This window comes from Pieris brassicae, chromosome 4 (genome assembly GCF_905147105.1).
Source record: "Pieris brassicae chromosome 4, ilPieBrab1.1, whole genome shotgun sequence".
Classification (NCBI taxonomy): domain Eukaryota; kingdom Metazoa; phylum Arthropoda; class Insecta; order Lepidoptera; family Pieridae; genus Pieris; species Pieris brassicae.
In genome coordinates, this window is record NC_059668.1 from 4673237 (window position 1) to 4699088 (window position 25852).

The 25852-nt window shown below is 32.0% G+C and overlaps 1 protein-coding gene across 1 annotated transcript; it reads left to right on the top strand.

Moving 5' to 3' along the window:
* Positions 1-9955: 9955 nt before the first annotated feature.
* LOC123709058 lies at positions 9956-24958 on the top strand. The gene is made up of 6 exons (XM_045660153.1): positions 9956-10211; positions 18298-18464; positions 18974-19157; positions 19345-19484; positions 21176-21395; positions 22624-24958. The coding sequence occupies exons 1-6, from the start codon at positions 10181-10183 to the stop codon at positions 22698-22700; spliced, it is 819 nt and encodes a 272-aa protein (XP_045516109.1). The 5' UTR covers positions 9956-10180; the 3' UTR covers positions 22701-24958.
* Positions 24959-25852: the final 894 nt, after the last annotated feature.

The following is a 25852-nucleotide window of genomic DNA, read 5'->3' on the forward strand; positions in this document are numbered from 1 at the left end:
GTAGTAGTATACAGTAGTATACAACATAACTAAAATTAAACGGGTTAATAAATGTGTCCAGACAAGTTTTAAATTCTGAATAAGGTTTTGTAGTACGATAATTTTCAATGTGTTAATTCTTCTTTCTAAACCTTGGGTTAAACAAATTAAAATGGAAAACACCAACGCGTAGAAATATAATTATAAAGCTTATTTCGCTAGAGGTGATTCATCTTGTAGCAATTTAATTGATTATCAGTACCTTAGAACTAAGCGCGATGTTTCCACTTTCCTCTTTCGCTTTAATTACGGATCTAATTCTTGTTTTACCACGCGAAACGTAATGAAAAATAATTACCTAGTAATAAACCAACAAATATGTGTCTTTTCAAATATTTTTTTCCAAATTTTTGTACCTATGAATAAAATGTTATTTTTGACGTGTACTTGTATGTATTAACGGCTGTTATTTCGGCAGGTGGAAATCTCAAACTGACAAATATTTCTTCATCATTCAAAAATCAATTCATCATTCATTCAATCATTTGCTTTAATGTGCCAAATGAAGCATGTCGTAATGATCGCAGTTCCTTACAATTTCTTTGTAAGCCGAAACCTCGCCAATATTTACCAATATGAATGATTAGATTTTGGTTTAATGGCAGTGTTCGTCTAAAAGACTTCAACTTAAAGTCCACAGCAGTATATATCTATCTTTTAATTTTATGTTCGAAAAATTGATATCGTCTCGAAATTTTAAGTAAATAATTTTTAGATAAATAAGTTTTGTTTATACGTATAGGCAGTTCCTTATTAAGTTCCAGCTTTACTAATGACTGTTGTACGTAAATTAGCTTTAAGTATAATAATATCCTTAAATTCAGATATATTTACATCAAAACACATTTATATTTCAATCTTCTTCTAATGTGTGTGCCCTTTTTTGGCAAAGGCCTCCTCCAAATATACTTAAAGCGGGTTAAGTATATTGTTGGTATAAATAATAAGATGGTATGACTTAAAACTTGGCCTACTGAAAATCTGTTAATGTTTAAAAGCTTGAATAATCAAACCACATTTTACTAATAAGATTGAGACTGACTACTCAATCAGAAGAAATATTTCAGCGAAAATTATATTATAAAACATTCTTGCGAATACTGGATATTCTATTTGTAAGAAGAAAAATAAGAATGTCTAAAAGGTAAATTTATCAAAAGAGCCGGTTACTATCGAGTTAATGAGGCGACATTATGGCGATAATGTCCCTACTTGCTACGAAGTGCACGGAAAAAATTGCGGGCTGGTATTTAAGGATTTAGTTGAAAAATCTTTTGAAATAAAGAGTGTAACAGCTGACGTAGTTTTTACGGTTATTTTCTTAGCTTGGAACTAATGGGAACATTTCTTGCATAGTTGTGGTTTTGGTATTAAGAGCCAAGTGAGAGGGTTAAAAATTACATTCTAGGATTGTTACTAGTATGGCTTTAATCAATCATTTTTACATTTTATTAAAAATAGTTCTAAAACACAGAGTACAGTACATACATTCATTTCAATTTTTTTAATAGCTTAATAAAAAATCTCGTTTACAACAGTAAGATACATCTAAAGAGCCTTTTTAGAAATACAATTTTGTCACAATAGAAGTCTCAATAAAACGCCATTTGTGATGTTATTAAAGTTCAATACAAAGGAAAACGTTAAGAAGCCAGTTAGTTGCTATTGCCTGTTAACCTCAGAAATATTGTATAGGTACAATACCGGAGTACAAAACAATACACTGTTGTGTTTATTCTATATTTACTGACCTTTTTAGACATATTGAGTTGGTTTATTTTATATTTAGGAGGAGGATGAGGTATGTTATCATTTGTAACTAGTATTTATAGAAAATTTTGGAAAGAGATAACTATAAATTTTTGTTCAAAATTATTTCATTGAAGTTTTTTTCTATTGTTCAATAAATATTGTTTATAATTGGTTCGGTGTTGTACCTTTCGTATCAATATATTGGACAGTCAGTCAGAGCATGTACAACCATCTCTTTCGCTGTATTGTTGTTGAAAGGGCAGGCTGCATTTGGTTTAACTTTAAATCTTGTAGATACTATGTGAATCCACCATGATCTGTTACCAGCCTCGTTAGTTTTATTTAATGGGCTGGATTGGACTCGATAGACCTAACTTAGTTGTTACTGCTGTATCACCGTTTGCACATTCAGTTGGTTGTAATCATTGTCATCATTGTTTGCTTCAAACATTTTAACAAAAAATTAAAGTTGCTGTGCTAAAAAATTTGCCGTTTTATTCGAACATTTGAACCATCGGATTATTAGACTTTTACGTACATAAGTTACTCATTATTTTTCAAACATTTTGAATGAGTCAGAGAAAAATAATCACAGAATATAGGGGGAAAACGGCTACTCGTTCCAGGTACAAGAAAAGGGCAGAACTTTCTGACCATTAGATACTTATTTTTCGCTTACCTTCTACGACTATCAACTTACAATTAAGGGATTAACCGCATCAGCAAAATGTAAGGAACATGAACATTTAGTCTTCGTGAACAATCCTCCTATATGAATTAAGAAAATAGTTTTACTACAGTTTCTCTTTTCCATTCAGGACATTTGGAAGTTATCGCTAGTCTTTCAAAGAAAGTTCCGTTTGTATGTAAACGTATACGTATATATCCTGGGTGTATAATTATAGGTGTTAGGGTGAACCGGATGCAGTAATAATAAAAATAATAGTTATGGTTTTATACTATTATAAGAAGATGTCCTACATTGTTTCAGAACATAATTTTTCTAATAAAACATATGTACAATTCGGAAGGGTTTTACTTTTATTAGGTTTGTTATTTGGAATCAGTGAAGACAAATATGTTATTGTACAGGAATTCCCTTGTCGGTTATATGCCTGGGCACCTTAGGTAGAATGCCTGATGCGACCCTAAGAGTGGCATGAGGGAGGCAATTGGATAATTTTAATAGTTACTCGTGCATTTTCAAAGTTGGTTAACAACTGATTACCGATTTCACTGGATTGAGTTAATATCTGAACATAGATAATTATAAATCTGTGTACGTTAAAGATGTGGAGCAGTAATTATTCGTATAAAATCTCATTTCGTGTATCACGTCACAGTATGATTACTACCGTATTAAATTCCAAGTAGGTACTATATGTCCTTAATTAAATTTTAAGCTTAATTTTACACAGCGGTCTCTATTCACCTCAATGTCATATAGGAGTTTATAAAAGCAATATAACATATAATTTAACTTAAGGTAATTTAAGCGTATACATAACAAAGTCCCATTTATAAAGTCACTTGTTCTAATAGTAGTAGTTATAATCTATTTCTATGTAAGTGTGGAATCACAGAATGTGTGAATTGCACAGATAGAAGAAACAATCGTTGGCATATGAGGGGTTCAAACGCGATTGAGAATTGCTCTCTTGATCACAAGTACAATCTTCAAAAAAAAATAGATTTCTGCGAAAGCTGTTCAACACGTTAAATACCTAAAGAGCAATTATGGATTTGGCAGATTATATTTGTCTTATGAATCAACTTCCTTACAGCGTTAAGATTCAATTAAAACTATTCCATTTCAGCAAATTAAGGGATTTCCGTCTCGATGCGAGCTTTCCCAAAGGGTTTAGCTAGTTTAGAACTTTGTGTTTGTATTGAAGCAAAGTTGTCATAAATATCAGAAGCCTTCGCCTGTCTAACTCGAACGAACTACATCAAACTGTTTTGTTGACGCTAAAGTTACACTACACAATATCCTGCCAGTCACGAAATGAGCGATTATGGACTCCCGCCTTCAATTGAGTAGTTTAATGTGTGAACTTGTTGATTTTTAGTTTGTATACATATATATACGTTGACAATATTCTTGAATGGTGTACGAAGTACACGGATTAATAGTATAAGCTTTTAAGCTAAATAAATTTTGAAGTAAGTTTCTTAAACTATACCTTTTTCTGTATAAAGATTTTTACAAAGCATTTAATTGAGTATCATCTTTGTAAAACATGAAATTAACAATAACAGACTTCTTTTAACACATTGTTATAAAATATTTAGGCCCTGTATACTGTTGCAAATTTATAAATAGTAATAGTAGTCTATCTCCAATTTGACTGAATGTTCATTCTATTGCATAAACCGGAAATTTATATGCGTTATTTTTTATCAATAAAGCAGATCTTTAAATAGACATAACTAGGAAATTTCCAATTGCCCCAAGCAATGTGAAGTGTTTTTCTATCAAGTAAGAAATCCAATAAGAACTGTGATTAGTGTCCGTCCTTTCGCGACACGACCACTCCTCTAAGTTTTTCCAACATTCACAATTGATTTCTTCACGGAAATCACGCCAAAGTGACGTTTGAAGTTATTTACAATTTTATTTTCATTACCCTAACAAAATATATAGAACTATGTATATAACGTTATACGATTTTAAATGGAATACAAAATCATAAGGAATGCATTAAAAATTTTCTGTAATCTTTAAAACGTGACTTTCGGTGAGAAAAGACACCCGCGACCTATCAAATTTTATGAACGAATTCATTTTTCGCGAGAAAAATGGCAAATTTTTGCAGCGACCTCGTTTGAACACATTATACCGTAAAGCAAAGTGGAGATAAATTCGATTGTCGATAGTATTTTCCATCACCTGCTAGGGGTGTGATCGACAATTTATTGGAATCTAGAGAGTTCTATTTCGGAGGCATTCTCATGGGTATAGTTTGTAAAAACATTTATTGCGGTGTCCAATACTTTCCGTTAATTTAAATATCTTTTGATTTGCAAAGGGTTATAGCGTCGACAGTATACAGTTTTTATTGAGACCCAAATTAAATTCGAGGAATTTATCTCGTAGTGAGGATAATCGTGTATTTATCAAGTGCTACCATAGTTGTATATATGGTTTATAATCAAAAATAATTATACTTAATATACTTAATGCACTTTCTCCGATGGTACTCTGCGAACCAAAATCTATCTTGGCATCCGAAACGAGAAACTTCCACCGCTTCCGGTCTCAGTTTTCTCCAGCTGACTTTCAGTTGCAGAAGGTCCTCCTCTATTTTGTTGAATTTGCAATAATTCATTTTTTTTTAATTTTATATATTTTTTAAATATTTATTTATAAATAATTATAAAAATGTAATTATAAAAGTAACCTATACACAAAATTATTACCTATAAATGTTTTAATGACGATGTATCTACTTGAACTGGTACTAAACGGTCTTAAAGTAACATTCGTAAGGAGCCTACTATAAAACATTAACTGTGTAAGTGTGACTATTAAAACGTTAGATAAACCTAAAGGAATTGTAGTTGATTAGACTTTACTATACTTGAATTCAGATACAAACTTGAATCGAAATATTCACGTCATTTGTAGGTAGGTACGGTACTGCTTGATTGAAGTGTGGTGCTAATAACCCTATTACTTTATAGTTGTGTAGCTATAGGACCTGAGAGTGGCGTAAAAGCATAGAATATATACCGTTATAGTACATTGGAAATGGTTTCTGCGGAGCCGAATAAATGCGGCCAATTTGTGAGACCGTTTATCACCTAAAGAAAAGTTTCAGCGCTAGAAACTGCGATAATTTCGAAGCGGAATTCAAGGGTTAATCACCTTATCCGCATTTTAGGAAAACTATAATTTAGGTTCAAAGAAGTACTTAAATACTTACCTGTCAACAGAATATTTAATTCGTACATTAAACAACGTAATTAACTATTCTATATAAATTGGTTGTCAATTTAAGCTGTTTGTAAACAATTTTCTTCTCAATTTGGTACATAACAATGAAAACAACAAAAACGGGAATCACAAAAACAAAATTTAACCAACGGTTATCAACGGTTAATCAACGCGTACATTCAGTACCTAGCAGAAATTGGACTATTTGATTCATCTGTCAGTCAATCGAGCCATACTTCGGAATAGGATTTTATTTTAAATGTAAGTGCATGAAAGTTAGCTTTATTTATATCAAAGTCTCTAAAAGCATATATGTATAATCACCATGAGTTTAAGAATTCTTTATTCTAATTTAACCCTTTTGATATTTCATATTAAAAGTGATTACAGGATACATATAGTATACGTATAGAATGCAGAATTTGCATTTGGTTGGTTTGGTACGTTGACAGACGCTCATAAAACAGAAATGCAGGGCCTTTATCGATTTTGAGATGTAAGTCACAACTCAACTTTTTATCTAGGCCGCCGCGTAATACGCCTCAGTGCACACATTCATTCACACGCCGCGTTCAAAGAGATTTGTCAAAGGGTACATTAAAACACAGACTTCGCAAAAGACGTGAAAGAAATAGTACTGTATTTCCTAAGGTGACAACATCATTAAAATTGTTTTCAGTTTAATATTTATGTGTGGTTAACACTACTAATATGCTTTTAAGTAAGTTACTTATTAAAAAAAACCAGTGGCAATACAACCTTTTAGGTCTGGGCCTTAGATTTGTGTATTTTGTTTGATATCATTTATTAATTTAATAAGGCAAGTAGGTGATCAGCCTATGCGACTGACATTTCTTCAACTTTTTGGGCCGAGGCATGCTGGATTTTCTCACAAAGTTTTCGTTTATCGTACAGGTGAGTGTTACATAGGCTTAGGCGTAAGGCCCAGGGGTTTAGGCCTCCGACATCAGAGATGAGAGTCGCATTAGTTTCACCACTAAGCCAACATTGCCTAGCTATTTATTAAGATAGGTATTAAAAAGCCGGCAAAGCTGAAGGTAGACCTAAACACATAGAGGTATGTTGCCATTACTGTGACGAGTTTATCCACAGTACCTCTCACAAAACACTGCACTGCCCCTCATTTTGTAGTGGTCCTAGCAAGTACGATTCTCGAGCCTGTGTTGTCAGCGTCAAACTTCATGAAGGTACGTTATTGTTATTAAAATGTCAAGTTGTGAGCCTGCACTAGACTGCTCATTCATATTTCTTTTAAATTAAACTTTTTTAATGGATATAAATGTAAATGTATTTATATAACTTAACGCTTCGAGTGCTATATAGTCTTTCGCTTTAATGTAATAAATTAGCATTTTAACACGTTATTTTAATTAAATTTAGTACTCGCATAAAATAAAATAGCATAAAATTCTTATATACTAGTTCTTTTTATGAATTTAAAGTTAAAGAAGCCCAGATATGTCACTGTTATATAAAAACTATTAAGATCAAAAGTACTATTTACAGTATAATCATTCCTGTTATTTCTCCTACATTCATACGTTTAATACGTAAATGTACCCAGTTATGTTAATAACAAAGTGTAGAAGGGCGTTGCTCCAGACGTTTTGTTTCATATTCTATCTAAATTCTATGCACAATTTGACACCACGCACCCTCTGTTACTAATTATATCTGGGGCTTGTAAAGATTAATAATTTATAGTGTAGTGGCTAAATAGAGCATAAAATAACGTTACATAAATAACATAGTTGATTGTACTTCACCAACGCTGACGACGCTCATCTAGTGAGCTAGAAAGTTTATAATACTTCTTGCTTAAAATCAATTCAGTCTGAGAGAAGCTCATGCTCATGAAAAGTCACGTATTACGGACTTAACACTTTGTAAAACAATAAGCTGTATATTTTACAACAAGATTAGAAAATAAAAAAAACTTCACAAGACGAGTTTTGCACGGGAAACGAAATACTGTTGATATTAATGTTGGGATAAAGAGTTTATAAAATGAAAGTAGTTTCTAAGAAACGTGAACACAATGGCTCTGTGGATTAGTTTGACAGGTTCAGGAAATATTTTGTTTGGTAGGCAGAGTATAAGGTATACAGCAATGAAATGAACAACATCGTGTCTAATGCCATTATGTGACCTTAAAAAGGTGGGTGGCGTAAATTTTTAGCGAAAAATAATTTTAAATATTTTTAGACATTTCGTGGTGACGAATTGCGTTGCATGATCGTTAGCGATCGCTGTTCATCTCTGTCAATATATATTTAAGCAATAAATCATCGACACGATTTCACACCCTTTTGCAAATAACTCCATCAAATCCATAATGGATTTACGTGATGTAGCTTGTTCATTACAGCTTTAATTAAAGTACTAATTATTTATACACTGCTTTTTATAATGTATAAGAATAATATTAATGTTTTCTAATCGTAATAAATATTATGTGAAAAACGTAGAACTTATTGTAACAGTTTAGAAAAAATGTTGGGATTAATCTGAATCAGGCGGCGAGGCACCACTTCTTTGAAAAACTGCCATACAAGGTATTTCTAAAACAATTAAGGAGCTTCTAAGAAAAGAGCATTTCCTTAAAAGCCTACGCACTTCCTTACGCCTTCCGGGGTTGTGGATTGGATTTGCCATCTAAAAAGTTGATGTTAGTTATATAAATATATATTATGACTAGTTTTACTAGCTAGTTTAGACTTTTTAATCCTACGTAGATGTCGTGAGGGAGAAGCTTATGAAACAAGTCTATTTTAGAAAGACCTATATAATCCTCTAACCTACTCAATAACCTGGCTAATGTTGAAGTTGAAATATTAAATTTTCATCAGCCATTATTAATTAATAATTAGTTTATGCTTAGTTAATGTTAACATGAAAATGTAGGTTTAATTACTCGCAGTCACATTTTGCAAATACAGTGAGCCAGTCCAATATTAAATTCAACACGAAACAATTTGCTTTATTTGGTTAGGGAACAATGATTTTGACAATGCAACTGCACGATGTATCTCTGTAAATTTAAATTAGAAAAACGCAAACGATCAAAATTTTGAGTGCAAAATTACCAGTAAAACTACCTGAAGGAGTAGGTAGTGGCTGGCCTTCTTATATGATACTATATAACCACTAAAGATATAAATAACTCTCAATAGTAGACACGCCCTCAGAAGCCAAGCTCTATCCTAAAGGTTATAATTTTAAATCCAGAACATCCCGTTCTTATATTATTTATATCGATACCTGTTTCAATGACAGTAACGCACTAGTTGATGTTATGTTAGTTTCTTCTAGTTTTTGATTCAATCTATACGTAGCTAATGTCCAAAGTAATTCCTTTATCGTACATACAAAAGTGTGTTACAAACAAATCTTCAAGTGTTTTAAAATTTAGCTTTCATAGCTATATTTCTTAATTTTGTTTGTTGTTATTATATAACCTTCAATCTTAATCGATTTATCTTTACCTAGTCAATCTTCATCGAAATCATTGAAAATATAAATATGCTAGCACTGACGCGGTGTTACGGACACACGCCTGAAAGTGCCTTCTGTTATTTTTAGGTCATACAGCTTCAAAGCATAAAGCAAAATAACAGGTATGAAAATTATGACATTGTACACGTGTTGTACGAGAGATAAATCACGTGACACTCAGGACGATGATGGATAGTGTAGTACTGCACGTACACACTTTTAATAAGATTTAGATAAAATAATATTGACCTTTTACAATTCCACGGGTAAGTTTATACATCTGAGCCAAGAGTCTCGGTCTATTATCCCTAAACAATTATATGCGTAAGCAGAATTGAGATGACAACATATACTATATGTAACGAGATCAGTTCAAGTTCCAAATAATAAGTTTAAGAGTTAGTATGTGCTCTATTTCAAAACCTATAACAACCAGATAGGTTATTAACCTGTATAATATTAGTTTAGAAATGCTAAACTACACTGACTATCGGTGAAAATATCGTAATTTTGATAAAACTTAAAGCGTGAATTATAACTAAGGTTGAATATAAATTAAATATATACCCGCCAATTCCATGGTATTCTTACTGAATTCGATCTGAAATAATCTATTGTCAAAGTTTAAAAACTTATTACTTAGGATTATGGTTGCTGTGCGCATGACTTGGCCCAAACGGAACGAACAAGGGCATTCAGCGTAGTAACGTGGTGCGCGTAGCACGTTCCTCGTGATCCATTTCGTAGCAGAATTCGGCCGTTTACGGGTACTTGTAAACAACTCTTGTAGACTATATTAAATCGTAAATAAATAAAAACATATTAATATAAATGTAGTGGTTATTTGTCAATATAGATATGAATTTTTCAAAGTGCTGTGTCGTCAAAGATAAAGTGTAAAATATTGCTTAGTATGTAGTGACAGTGATAGCAAGGATGAAGGTTTTCATTCTATTAGCAGTGTGTGGTAAGTTGTTAATTTAATTTTAAATAACCATTTTAACTGCCATATTAATGCTTGCCTTAATTCAAATAAATTATGCTTATTTCTAATGCTTTTAACATTGTATTGATATTTTACATATTTATTTATAATATGTAAAATAGGAATAAGTATCGTATTTAAGATGTGTAAAAAAAAATAAAGTTATTAAAGATATTTTGGTCTAATATTTAATGGGGTTAACTTCTTAATATTTTTTTTAATTGGCCTTGAAACTCTGATCTGATTTTTTTCTCTTGATTCAGGATTTAGTCCCGAAACTTCAAATCGCATATGACACATAAAATTTAAAATTTGATGTCTTTTCTCTGATTGAAATAAAGTATTTTTCTGTATGGAATCGAACGGGAGCTCTAACTTGAGTTTAATAGTTTTTTTACTGCATACATACTTTAATGAATTCCTTAGATTTTCATTAATTAAATTTGTTTAAAACCACTTTCGAAGACACCTTTTACGGATTAAAACAAAAATGTAAGACATTTGTTTGACAAATTGTTTCGCTGACCTAGTGGTCCTATAAAATAATAATAGATCTATAAATAAAGTAATAAATTCGGGTTGATACCTTTATACCAAAGTACTTGAAACCAAAATGTGTAACACTTAAAAATTTAATGAACTGCTTTTAGCCATATTTTTGCATACTATATTTTTCTTACTCTGCCTTAATTAATCTCCCAACAAAACAAAAGGTATAATTTCCAGAGTGTATAAGAAAATGTGTAAGAAATTCACGTTCACATTAAATACAGAAAGGAATGCAATTAAGTGCGCCCTAGTTTCAAGTTTATAGAATATATTGCAGACTGTATGCATTTTTATTCCTCATAATCCGTCAGTAAAACAAGTCTAAATTGTCGCCTAAGCAGCAACTACAATAAGTAATTTGTTATTAAATTACCTTGTGACTATTCATATAAAAGTTCGACAGACCAAGTTCAAATCTCTAATATGTATTAATTAAGCTCTTAACGCGTCACGGAAAAATATGAAATATCGAAACATTCTTCACAAAATCTACAAACTTAGAATATTATTTCGAATAGGACGAACTGTGACAGCATCAACTATATTATATTAAATAAGAGGGATAAATTTAAAATAAATTGTCAGTGAACATTTAGGAAGAAACATTAAATAAAATCCTCAGTACTACACATTAACACATTAAATTTATAAAAGACAAAGGAATACAATCTTTAGATATATGACTATTATTTTACAGCTACTGTACGTATAATTGTTATTGCTACTCCCTTAAGCAGCATAAACGGAGGTCTCAACCACTACTTACATTTAATGATCAGTAACTTATAATTTATATATGTATTTTCTATTTCATCAACCTAACAATATATTAATTTATTTAATAACATAACAATGTAAATGATTTCGCAGCTGAAATTCCATTTTGTATAGATTCGAAGAACAGATCGCTTTCATCATCTGTGATGTCACTATCATCCCTGTGTCAGCTGTGATGGATGGGTCAGTCAAACTGAGACACAAACAAGGGAATAAATGTATAAAACTGAGCACAATATATTTTATAATTGAAGAATTATGTTAAAACTAAAGAAAATAAACTTTAAAGTAATAAAGTGTTTCGATTGGCTTCGATCATAGGATTAACTGTTAATTCCATTGAACCGTAAGAAATAGGAAACCGCAGCAATCGTCACAATCGTCGGTGACTTGGCTCGCGGCCAGTTCACGATTGTGTTATACCGATTCGACGATTGTCTATGATATTTTGTTCTGATAAGTAGAAATAAAAGATGAAACCACCTATAAAGCAACTTCACACAATAAGTTTTTTAGGATATGGCTCGGAGACAGTCTAAAGAAAATTAAATTACAAGGATTGAGGACGTTACGGGAAATGATAAGTACGTCCCTTTAAACGCATTAAATTCTTCTTAGACTTTATAAAGCACCCATTCTCGTTTACGTTCGTTTATTTTCTCTTACTTTGTAGTGCAGTAGGATAATCTTATATGAATTATCCATTCCCTTTAATAATACTTATTCAACAAAATTGCATGTTCTGATTATTGATAATTTAATCCATAGTGAAGATTTTAAATAAAAAACGATGAGGTTAGTCTCGTTAGAAAGCTGTTCGAGGGGCAATAGTGGTCGAGAGCTTCACCTGAGTGAATCTGAAGAGTGCACAAGAACGTTATCTAATATATAGCTCGCACTTGGTTTTAAATATTTTTCTGAAAGATCAGTGTTTGCTAATCTGAATCCCTTTGTCGCTATTTCCTACGGCATAACCCGAAGTTCCATGGATGGTATATTACGCCGAAACAATGATTATCCAAGAAGGATAAAGAATTAGCATCGATACAGAAAGAAGAAATGTGTCAGACACATATGCGATCCTGGGCCGAGAGTAATATGATCTATTAATAAATTCCGATAAATTGATTAAAACATATCCAATACTTTTGATATGAAACTAACGTTCGTAAGAGGGTTGGTGATAGTAAACATAACTTATCAAAACAGATATTATCGGTCAACACGAAACAAAACTTTAAATGTGTAAAACATATTTGATTATCTAAATATATTGTTTTCTAATGTGTCATATACATAATATGTGTTACCAATAGTAATAGTCTATACAGTATCTAATTAATCCCGGACGAACCAATTTTCCAGGGAATAACATTTTTTATTCAGGAATCCTATTTGTGACTCCCTTCATGGAAAGATTTACCTTACATTTACATAAACTGATATCAATCCTATTTTCTGTGCCGTTGGATATTCTGGAACACATTGTTTGTGAATATAAAAGAAAAAAATGGAAAATATCTCTGGCCCTTTGCCAGATACGACGCGGCGTGAAGACAAGACAAGGAACTTTTATTACACCTACAATTGACGAAGTGACATTTTTATACCAAATTGGTTATTATATCTTCTAATTATCAACAAAGTCGATAATTATGAAGAGCACTTAACAGTAGACTTGTCTACTTGCCATACAAATTATACGAAAGCAGGCAGGAGTCTGCAATACAATATTAATAAATGTTTACGCCACAGAACAAGATTCATATAAATTGGAAACCAGGAAATGAACGCCCCATTACATTGTTAGCTAGATTAATAAAATTGTATGAAACTGTAAAATTAATGTTGGTGTCATGTTTTGTTGAGACGCGAGTGACAAGTCGTAACTTTACGACTTGAATTATTTTGTCTACCTTATCATTCCGTCATGTTAATGTTCTTAAATAAAATTTAATAATTAATTGTATTATATACAATAAAAAATAATCTACATATTGTGATTCTTCTTACTTTTGTGTGATGTCTGTCTCTGTTTAGTAGTAGTTAAATTTTTCAAATGATTTACTTTTAAGGATTGAGGCGATCATGCTTTTTACATTAAACTATAAAAGATGTACAACGTATGCTTAAAATATCTTGGACAGACCGCATACAAAATACAACCATGCTGGACAGAATGCAGAAGAACAAAGAAGTGCTTATGACGGTTAAGAAAAGGAAACATGAGTATTTCGGACACGTTTTACGTAACACAAAAAATACGAGCTCGTTCAACTAATCATACAAGGCAAAGTGAGAGGTAGAAGGAGACCTGGCGGCAGACGCAAGTCTCGGTTGAAAAACCTGGTCAAAGCACTCCACCAAAAACCTGGTCAATTAATGACTAGAAACGCGGCATTCAATATTAAACTAGCCATGATGATCGACAACCTTGGCAAGGAAATGGCACTTTACGAAGAAGAAGATTTTTAGTACCTTATCCCTCTCATTGTATTTTCAATAATAGTAAACAATATAGATATAATTTAAATAGTAACTCATTGAAAATCAAGATTCAATAATTTTCTTTTGAATCCATCGAATACGGCTTGTTTTATTAGTAAAGAAACAAAGTCTCAGTTCAGTCTTAGAAAATAATTAGCCACTTCTTGTAATACTCTCGATTAATTTAATTATTCAAACCTAGATTACCTTTATTATAACTGCCTAGTCGATGGATGGACTACTCATGCAGATTGAGGTCAAACACTGCATAGAAATCGTCTGTTTAGATGTATTAATATTATATCACGTTATCTTCATTTATTATTAGTGGTTAAGTGTTTTTAATATTTAAAAGGATCGAGCTTGTCTAAATATGGTTAAAATACACAATTTTTTGTCGAACGATTCTGGATCTACACGATAAAAAGGAAAAACCCGGTATATTTATTTCGTAGTTTGGAGATATTCTACAGTAAGACACATTTCTGTGTCAGTTTTGTTGTATGTCAGCCATAATAAGCATACCTGAAGTACTATTTCACTATAAATAAAGTCTACTTCTTCAAAATCATACTTTCTGTATAATATCATTATTATTTAATGTTCTGAATTCATAAAAGGGTATAAGTGAATTTCATTATGTTTAATGTTTCCTTAAGTGAGCCGTAAGGTGATAGTGGCGTTTAGTGAACCTTTTTGTGGGAATTTGAAGAGGGGTTCTTTGATAACAACTATAGAATTGTTTTCAGTTACTAACATTTCATCATTCTGTATTTATGTTTTGCTTAACGGGATAAAAGTATGTAAGTGGATCCGACAGTCGTTGTCCTGTACAACGCGTTTTAAATACAAGAATTTCATACATTTTAAATACTAAAAAACATCTAAATTTAAATATAAACCATTCTTGAATCCAATTGAACACACATATAATTATTATAAAATCGATCCAGCTGTTTAGAAAAAGTTTACGAAAAACACATTAAAGAACCGCATTTTTTAAAACCATTATCTAAAATATAGGTATATAAAGGTGTATTCCTGAAACAAATACGACAGAATTGAATTAAATTGCGGAGGATGTTAAAAATAAACTTTCCATAATAGGTAATTTGTAAATTCCGGAAGTAATTTTCGATAGGGACGGTTAACTCCACGACAGTCCAATGTCGCCCACACCCAAATTACATACTTAGGAGCGAATGGACTCAACTAAATCATTCAATTATTACTGGAATTCCTATTACGCTATATATGTCAAACAACTGGAGGCTGTACAAAAGAAATTTTTACATATTTTAAATTATCGCATGAATGGTGGTACTAAATACAAGGAACTTTAAAAGAAATATAATTTACTTTCTTTGACTAGTAGGCGTAATTTGATAGATTGCGTCACTATAAGAAAAATATGCGTATATGAAGTAACTTGTTCAGATCTTCTCGAACTCATAACATTCAATGTTCCTGCCAGATCTCTACGCTCACACAGAACCTTTAACCTTCCTTCCATCCATCCTTGAACCAAGATCCGTTTCCGCGAGCATCTTCACAGGATGTGTTCTATTTTGGATTCGGCTGCAAATATCGACCTTTCTACGCACTCCTCTACTGCTTCATTTAAGAATAGGTTAAAACAACTATTGATGTCCTAAGCCTAGTATCTTTATTCTTTATTATAGCTCCTAGTATGTTTGTCGTTCTCCTGATTTATATATTTTGTGTTGTGTTGTCTACTTAAATAACATTCTGCTATCATGTTTTGTATTGCTTTGCTTTGTATCTTATTTATTATCAGTGAATTTTTTTGTGGATGTGTTAATTTTATGTTTTATTTTTTCACTTTTATTGTATAGACATGTATCTGCTTTGTTACCTAAATTAATAAATAAATACATAGTAAAATAAGTTATAGATACATCTAGATGATAGATATTCTCGATGCCACGTAAAAATTTCATTAACTTCAACGTTCTAAGCCTGTCTTGAAACCAATGTTCCGTACTTTATAAGAGCTGAAGACTGGCCGACATCTAGCCTAAACCTCAACCCTTTAAACTTCAAATTATGGCCTGCTCTTAACGACACTACGATATTGAATCCCTTGAAAAATCTTTAAGCGGAGCGGAGCAAGCAGTGGCAAAATTTCCCTTGGAAACAGTGAGTAAATCCATAGATTCGTGGCCAAAAGATTAAAGGCAAAAGGCCTTAAAGGCTAGGTTTTCATTTTATGCTGAGACCTTAATAAATATATAGGTATACATTTTAAGAATATTACAATACTTCATAAAAATTGCATTTTTATATATAACAGAACTTATGGCTAGACTATGTATATATGAGTATATGTAGAACACATTTATTCTGCAAAAAGTTCAATCAATAAAAAACAACCTTAGCGTGAAGACAAATCACGGTTTTATCACAAACCAAACACTTTTAAACGTACTATTATTATTCATGTCTGATTTTAATTTTTTAATAATACGTATAGAAAATAACCTTACGCTGCAACCTTTGCAGATCCTGGCCTTAGATTTACGTATATGTTGTCAATCTAATAGGCAACTCGGTGATCAGCCTCTCCTGCCTGACATACACCGTCTTTTGGATCTAAGGCAAGCTGGTTTCCTCGCGATGTTTTCCTTCACCGTTCGAGTGAATGTTAAATGCGCAAATAGACAGATTCTATTGGTGCACAGCCGGGGATCCAACCAACGACCTCAAGGATGAGAGTGAATAAAAACATCAATTTAAACGTTATAAATACAGTCAAAACCGTTTACGCCCTCGTTAAGAACAACATACGGGTTATATTGACCAAAATCAAAGGTCCCGGTGGGTAAAATATTTATATATTCTATTATCGTTGAAACATCGTAAGGATGGAATCTAATAATGAGAGAGGAGAATAAAATACTTGAAACCGTTTTATAATAATGGTTACAAATTAGTTTCGTACTTATGTGTCATAAGGTAAATTTTTGGATACAGTATATACATACATAATATCTTTCGGAGCTAGTAACGATGTTGAGTTTTCTATATTATAATTATAGTTTGGTAAATCTTAAGCATATTTTATTGTCATTATACATTAATTAACCATTTATAAATTGACAATTAGCCTAAATAATATTTAAAAATTTTGCAACTACTCAAGATCTTCAAGTCACCTTTTCATTCATTGTTTGCTTATCTCATTAAATCAATTCAGAATGTATGGACGGTATTTGCTAACATTACATTTTGAATGTTTAATTTTTATAATAATTTCAATTATAAATTTTATTCGTTCTCTTATCATATAAGGCAAATTGTTTTTGGTAGGAATCACTTTTAACCAATACACGTATTGCTAAACAACTATCGTCAATTCGAATCGTCAAAACTACGTAAGATTCGTATAAAGGCTCGCAACCCAACTCCGAGTTCTCTGGAATTATTGAGTAGATGTACATATGACTTAACATCAGATGAGTCATGTGCCCGTTTGCCGCCTGTTCTTTAAAAAAAAGTGTTGTTACTGCTAAAGCCTTTGACTAAATCACCGACTCACCTTTAAGATCATTAAAACAAATTCGGATATGGTATACACTTTGCCAAAAGGCGGGGTTTGAATAAACATAGTAATACACTTTTGTTTTTTTAATTAATTAAATAATGGTAAATGTAATTGCTTTAAGTAATTATTATAGGTTTAATTAAAATTGTCATGCAATAAATATTGTGTAACAAAACGGTGAACTGTTGTTATAATTTAATTAACATTGCCTAGAGTTTGTTGGTATTTTATTAATGTATCATTAACCCGACCACGGGATCATGCTGTAATTAGCTAAATGTGTACAAGGTTTGAATAATAATTATTTTATATTCATGTATTTAAAAGTATGTAGTTTTTCTATGGTTTTTTTTTTAAATATGGAGCTGAAATCTCTTTTACATAGTTAGACAAATGGCTGTTTTGAATATTCGAAATGCATAGAAAATTGCCTTTATAGACTTCTGAAGATAAATAATGGTCTCACCTTCGGCTTCGAACAATTTCGAGCTAACGGCGTCGCACTCTTGAGCGTCCGTTTATTATTATAAATTTTTGATCAACCAGTAGGGGCCAACTTTTTATACATGTTAAAGAAACTATAGAAATAATGGGCTTTCTAGGAATGTAATTATGACCTTTCAAAAAACACATGAAGAGTAATAGAGCGTTTTTTAAGCCAACATACTTTTACTTGTGTTTTCTTTTCAGCGTTGAGCTCAGCGTACAAGATCACACAGTTGAAAGTGCCGCTTTACGCAGACCCGCGTCGGGCTGCGGAACTCAGCTGTCACTTTCAGATGGATGACCAGAAGCTGCATTCCGTCAAGTGGTACAGAGATATGCACGAGATCTTCCGGTATAACCCCTCGCAAAAGGCAAGTAGATATTGATACAGTAAATACAAAATAACATTCTGCCATTATTTGTGCTGTGGCTAGAACACCAACCGAGTTTGTAATGTTACTTAAAATAAACGTTGTATATATCCTGTCTGTTAATTGTTTTTATAGTATATAATAGGGGGCAAACGAGCCCACGCCCAAAAAGGGCAATCATCGCAGCTCATGGAAACCCATTTTAGTGGGTGCGTTGCTGGCATTTGAGGCATTCTATCTTTGAATAGTTGGAGGTTGTATCTCTCAGGGAAGACCCCTAACGGGAGTCGATTCCACAGTTTGCTAGACTGCAAAAAAAATTGCTTTGTGACTGTGGAAGACTTCCAGCTTCCATTTCACCAATATCAAGGTGATATTGATGAAATGATAATTTTTTGAAATGAAAAAATAATAATTTTGAGCAAATATTTAGTGCATACAATTTAATAATGATTAAATCAATACAATTATTTTTACTTAACAATATATTGATTATGTATTACATACAGCCACCAATTCGATTATTCAATGTGACCGGCATTATGGTGCAAGGCGGCGAGTGCCAGGCAGAGTGGTGCCTGGTGCGTGTGATGCCTCCGCCTGTCGCCGCTAGAGCAGCATACAGCTGTGAGATATCTACGGAAGGACCTAAGTTCCAGATAGCGCGTCAAACCAAACATATGACTGTTGTCGGTTAGTTAGCTTTATTTCAGGTACATAAATTTAAAAAAAAGGATTCGATATTTCACGATAGTCAAATTACAAATTGTATGGTATAAAAGAGTTGTATTAGCAACATATTCTAGTATATTAGTGAAGTGGTTGGTAAATAGTTTAGTGGTTTATTAATGAACTGGTAAATCTAAAAATTTCGTTACAGCGATGCCAGAGAGGGACCCAGTTATAATTGGTGCTCCAAAATTAGTGAAACCCGGAGAGCAAATATTGCTTAATTGTACCTCGGACTACTCTCTCCCGCCCGCTGATATCAATTGGTATATTGACAACGAGCTTCAAAAGGTACACGATATAACAACAATTATCTTAAATTAGAACGTAAACATAGATTTAACTTTTGTTAGTAATAGTGTTATTTACTTATGTTACTGATAGTTATATTTTTTTCATATGTTTCAACTGTATGTTACGGGGCCTCTACACGAGCTACACTTTTAATGAAATATGTTCCTACACCATTGCCGACTATATCCCGAAAATGCAAAAAAAAACATTTTAAGGCTGTGAATGCATGGCTGTATAATGTATATCTCTGAAATATTTTTGCAACATTATATAGCTCATTATTTTCATGGTCTACATTGGCTAGTATCTATGCCTGCTATGGGGGACGAGCTCTTTCGCGTTGCAGTGTTTTAAAAGCAAAGCCAAAAAATTTAAGAAAAATGGGCAAGGGCAAGCTATTACATTAAGCTATATACATTTTCGTTAAAATAATGGCCCGTCCTAGGCCTAGGCCCTAGACATATAAAAATAAACATGGCTTAAGACATTTCTAAAATCAAATACAAATCCCCACTTTATAAAGTAATTAATGGAACAGGAAAATTAGCTATATTAATAAGCTATAAATATAATGAGCTATTGAGTGATTATGACCCATTTTATTAAACAGCATGTACCTACGGTATCGAGGCTATTTTATCTAAGTACTTTGATTGCACTAGTTATAAATTGGGTGGAAATCACTTCACTTTATAGCAAGGCTTGCACTCAAGAGATGGCTTACCTAGAACTAACAGTTTGCTCTCATGCACCCTAATGGAATCAGGAAACCAATCTATTTGGATTAAGTACTAACAATTACAGTGATATGTCGTAACACGTATTAATGCTAATCTATATGAATTTATCATTCTTTCTCCATCGATGTGTGTCGGTGATCATTGAATAATTACTTAAATTTGGTGATACAATTGTAGTTGTTTGTTTAAACAGTATATTTATTGTTAAGTGAGTGATCTAAATAACATTTATTATATGAATTGTCTGCTATTATGTCACTAAGGAGTTGCATTGAGCGCATTGTTGAACTTAGATATTTCGTATACAATATTAAAATCCTAAACGTACTGCGAACATTGAAACTGTTTTACGAACGATATATTTTTAATTTCTACCGATAAAATTGTAATTAAGTAAATATTGCTTGCAAGGTATGCACGATCGCATCCTTGTGATACTGATTTGTAGCTGGTTCTATGTCTCACGTATTATTTTTTAATTAAAAACATGTCGACTAAATAAATAGCCGAGAATAACGTATAGTCGCCTAGATTTAATAATCGTGATCGAGCGGCGACGGATTTATTTTCTTTGGAATGTTTCACTTTTTTATTCAATCATATGGCCATATGCATGTTAAGTATAAGCTTTAAAAAAATCAATTTAGGCCTTAGTATGTTATGCTGCTACATAGGAGGGACAGATTTACGGCATTTTTGAGTAATTCACAGTTTTGTGTACTGCAATCCTATTAATTAAATTAATTAACTTTAATTCACACGATTTAAAGTTTAATTAAACGTCGACGAGTACGCGTTTTTACTCGTTCTCTCATATTGTAGAATTATATCAAAACAATCAGCAGCTAAACTCGACCTTGAGCATTAACAAAAAACAATGGTTTTTAACAATGACCTTGAAACAAGGTCCAATTTTGGTATGATCTATGACACTTTTGCCGTCGTTAGCAAGAGCCGTGGCAACGCACGGAGCAGAGCCTGCCGCAAGCAGGTGGACTGCGAGCGTCCTGGCGCGTGCTTCGTGTGCCGGTTCCACCAGCAGAGAGTGGAGCATTGCGCGTGCGTTGCGAGGCCGCATTGCCCGTGGAACCACCTGTTCGCCGTGATGATGCTGTCGTACTTACTCTCTATTCACGCACGCAGCTCTCCAAGTACGTTTCTAATGCAGGTATGTCGTATAAAGGATTACACTTATTTAAAAACATGCTTTTCTAATTGATATATCTTATGTGTTTAAGTTCTCATTTTCTATTTATTTTGTCTCCCTAAAAAATATTTTTTTTTATATATAGTTTTTTGTTAATAATATAATCACTTAAATCTTGTGCAAAAAGTGTAAATAAATAAAATAAGTTGGGAGGAAAAACATCGGGAAAGCTTTATAATTTTAAAATAAATTATAGCGATTATAAAAATGTGATAAATATTCGTTTTAAATTTGAGAGTTTTCTTATAAAAATACAACAGTGATTACTTTATGCGATTGCTGTGGCAACAGAATCTGCAAAAATCAGTAATTCGACCAGAAAGCTGACTATATAGTTCGGCAAATATATAACGAGATCAATGCATAGTGGAAGTCTTCAATTACCAAAGATTCTATTCAATTGTGGTGGACTTCTGATAGCTTATAAAATACTTCAATTATAAAGCGAATGCATACAGTTGCGCTTCTACCGTTCGGCGGACAAGTGAGATAACCGATAAAAGAAGAAGAATCTAAGAACTTTAATGACTTTTTGTTTGCCCTGACAAAAGCTTAACTAGCTCAACTTACAATCTTCATTGGATGGATTGAAATTTTTATATGACTTTATTATTCAGTAAGTGAAAATTAATTATTCATTTCATTAATGTGAAATGCAATTAAAAAGTTCAATTCCCCTATATTACATTACGGCCATGCGATGTGCCGGACCTGAGCGAGTGCAAGCATTTAATTTGGATCCACTATGGACTTATTGATACACAATGTAATTTTACTTTAAAAGCGTTCACAATTGGTTTCAATTTGTTTAAATATTTCAAAACAATTTAAATTGCTGCCAGTTAAAGGTACACTGCCATAGAGATGAAACTTTTTGAGATGAAATATATTTAATTTTTTTAGTTATTGATGGTGTTCTAATTTTTTTATATAATAAATAATTTTAAAATCGAATTTTCTCTTTTTATATCACGTTCGTCAAAACGATGCTTTAATGACAACCTTTAATATATATAAAGTATCGAAATAAGATCGACCGAGTTTCTTATAGCATTTATATAGTAATATATTAATCACACCATATACTTAGTATCAAATTATTTCAATATGTATTTTTATGTCAAAATAGTACCCAAGTAAACAGGCTAATTGACATTTAGATATTTGAATTATAATATTTTTATTTCAGGTACGAACGTGGACTACGAAATTAAGTTATCATTGGTGATTCTATGGACTTGCATTTTTATTACGATAGGATTATGAGGCTAAGTTAGATAGTGGTGATGTTAGTGTAAGTCTGTAGAGATGTAGTCAGAATATTTTAGCATAGGAGCTTTAAAAGTGCACATTAGCAATTTTTTTTATAAATATTATTTTGTATTTGATTGAGTTTTTTTATTGTTAAACCAATGGTAATCGCTACACCTATTTAATTCCAAATAATAGAAAGAAAAAATGTGTGATAGACATGAATTTTCTTTAAAATACCTTATTTATTTAAATTATTTCTTTAAACTGGTCGCAAACAATCTATGCGTAAAACATAAAGAACATCTTCTGAAGTCGCTTGATGCAACCGCCCAGTTCCCACCGCCGCGCTGCTGTCACCTACCTACCTTATTTAGTTAGTTGTGTTTGTTTTATTATGTAACTTAATTTTAATGATACTCTTTCATGAATATAATTATTGGTAACACCTAGAACAAAACACTTGGCGAGCTTCGTTTGTACCAAATTATAGCAAGTTTGCGCTAACAGCACTACGGATATTGAAAGACCTAGATAGAAATTGGTAGTGTGTTGATTGTGTGTACGAATGCTAGCTTAACAAATTGTGTCAATAATTGTAATTAGTCTTGGTTGTATGTACCCATACTACCTTACGTTACATTTATGGTAAATATGCGCTGTTTAATTGTGCCAAATTAATATGACTTAAAGCTCTTATGCTATAAAACATAATATTATGTAAAACCAACATGTATTAATAATGAATATAATTCAATTGTGTCTAAATGATATGCTTAGCATTAAAATTTTATTTATTTTTTGTACGTTTAGGAATGATTATGTATAGAGATTTAGGTATATGGAGCGGGCAATGCCAGAAACCGTCATATAAAATCATTGCTCCCATGAATTAGTGGCGAGGAATCCACTAGAAACTAAGTTATCTTGTTTAATGCAAAGCCCGCTCTCATCCCTGCACTATATTTAAATCTCTTTGATTATGTATAATTTGTAAATAAACTTTTCAGCTAAATTAAAACGTTTCTAGACTTGTAGAATTCACATAATGATTTTACTTAGGCACGTTACCTATATAGATTAACATTTGTTAATGTTCTGTGTATCTCTAGCAGAACTGAAATAAAAATGTCGTGTTTTTGTATATTATAATATTTATAGAATTACATAAATTTATATTACTTATAATATTTAAAAAAAACACCTCTAAATCTCAGAAACGTAGCTTATTACGTGGATTTAATAATTTTTAAACACAACAATTTTAATGAGTTTAAAACATTGATAATGTTTCAATTTGTTAAAATTATTGAATTTTATTTTATGACTTCACATGCCCGTGTTTAGAACCACCTGCCTACTCAGACGCTGTGAGGATTTTTGCAGAAATCTCTTTGCTGTTCCTTTCAGGAAGTGTTCTATTTGACCCAAGTACTTAACATATCTACACTCGCAGTCGTGAATTATATAACTGCATTCGGAAATTAATGTCAACCGCTTCGGCTTTAGAAACCTAGATTTATTTTCAACCATATTTCGCAATAATAGTTCTGTCACTGACCGCTATAACCGTCCATCATGGATTGTGCAATACCGCAATGAAATTGACATTTTCTAGTAGTAGATTTCATTGATATATCTGTCTTTAAACGATTTTACATTAATAGTTAGAATATTATTTATTTAAGGAACATCAAATTTAAGCCGAAAAAAAGTTAGAAAATTATATATTTTCCGTAAGAAACAACTCACGTGGGTCTATAACATTTTCATCGAAAACTTCGTTTCTTTGAAGTTTTAGACATGAAAATATTATATTGGTTTTAAGCTACACACACACGCACAGTTAATAAAATTCGAAGGATATCAAAAGCCCGCTAATGAAAATTATAAAAATATATATATATATATATAATAACTATAGAATATCACTGTTGTTGCTTGCTAGCTTGTTTATAGATTTTTTTGGAAATTTTATTTTTTTGCCGCATAAAGTACATCATCAAAGCGTTCGCGACTCTTACCTAATTTACATTTCGACACAACTGACGAAATTGTAATTTAGTCGATTTTAAAATACGATAATTTATACTTATATTTTTTTTAGGTTCAGCATTAACAGCGTAAAATTATTAATTGAATACTTAAATGTTACACTTTTTGTATATTTTGTACAATATCCTGATTCTATGATAAGATATAATTAGAAAAAAATAAATTAGTATTTAATCTATGGCTGTGTTTCACATAAGGTTAAGTCAATTCTTTGCACGAAGTCGTCTTTATATTTAATGTCATTAAATTGTTTTGGTATGTTGTTTTTAAAAATACGGTAATAAATTATGGTATGAAATGTGTTTTTATTATTTTAAGCCCTTTGTTAATAATGAGTTTTAAATATTTCTTTCAATGTTTAAGACTCGTACGGAAATCCAAATTTGAATATGTTTTATTAAAATATATATAAACTCCATGTTCTGACCGATCCATCAACTAAAAGCACGGTTAGAAATATGAAAGCTTGACAGTTGACATCTTTTAAGATGCTTTTAGTAAGGACATAACTCAGGTAATACAATTTGCTATCATCATAGGATGGGGAAAAAGTTTTTCACATTTTTTAAGGAAATTCACAACATTTTTAATACAGTTTATTTACATTTATCTAAAGTATGTACGTAACATTTTCTTCGATAACTTTTTGACATCTTGTAGGTAGGGACATGATCCCATTGCTATAGATATTTTGTGGCTTCTGATAAAATAACGCGACAATTTGTTTTGGCAGTCTCTCTCCTCCTCCTCCTCTCGTGATGTTAACCTGACACTGCCTAAAGCTAGAAGAGACCGAAACAGGTGAAAATCTGAAGGTGCAAGGTCAGGCCTCTGACCACGACCTTTTCCATCACCAATGTGATCCACTTTTCATCACCAGTTATCAGCTTCTTCAAAAATGGTTCGGTTTCATTACGTCGTTATAAAGAATCACAAATGAGTACAAGGTTCATTAGGTTTCTTTCAGTGAGCTCGTGAGGTACCCAGTTTTTCAAATGCGCCAAAACTGTATCAATTCCCAGTTCTTCAGCTACGTCGTCAATGCTGATATGCCGATCTTGATCCACTTTTTCCACACATACTATAATGCAAAAAGACTTTTTCCCCAACCT

Excerpts from the sequence above, each read along its gene's own strand:
- LOC123709058 (XM_045660153.1), top strand. The coding sequence starts at position 10,181 with ATGAAGGTTTTCATTCTATTAGCAGTGTGTG. Across the intron at positions 19,158-19,344 it reads CAAACATATGACTGTTGTCG|CGATGCCAGAGAGGGACCCA; the intron begins GTTAGTTAGCTT and ends ATTTCGTTACAG. Across the intron at positions 21,396-22,623 it reads CAAGTACGTTTCTAATGCAG|GTACGAACGTGGACTACGAA; the intron begins GTATGTCGTATA and ends TTTTTATTTCAG.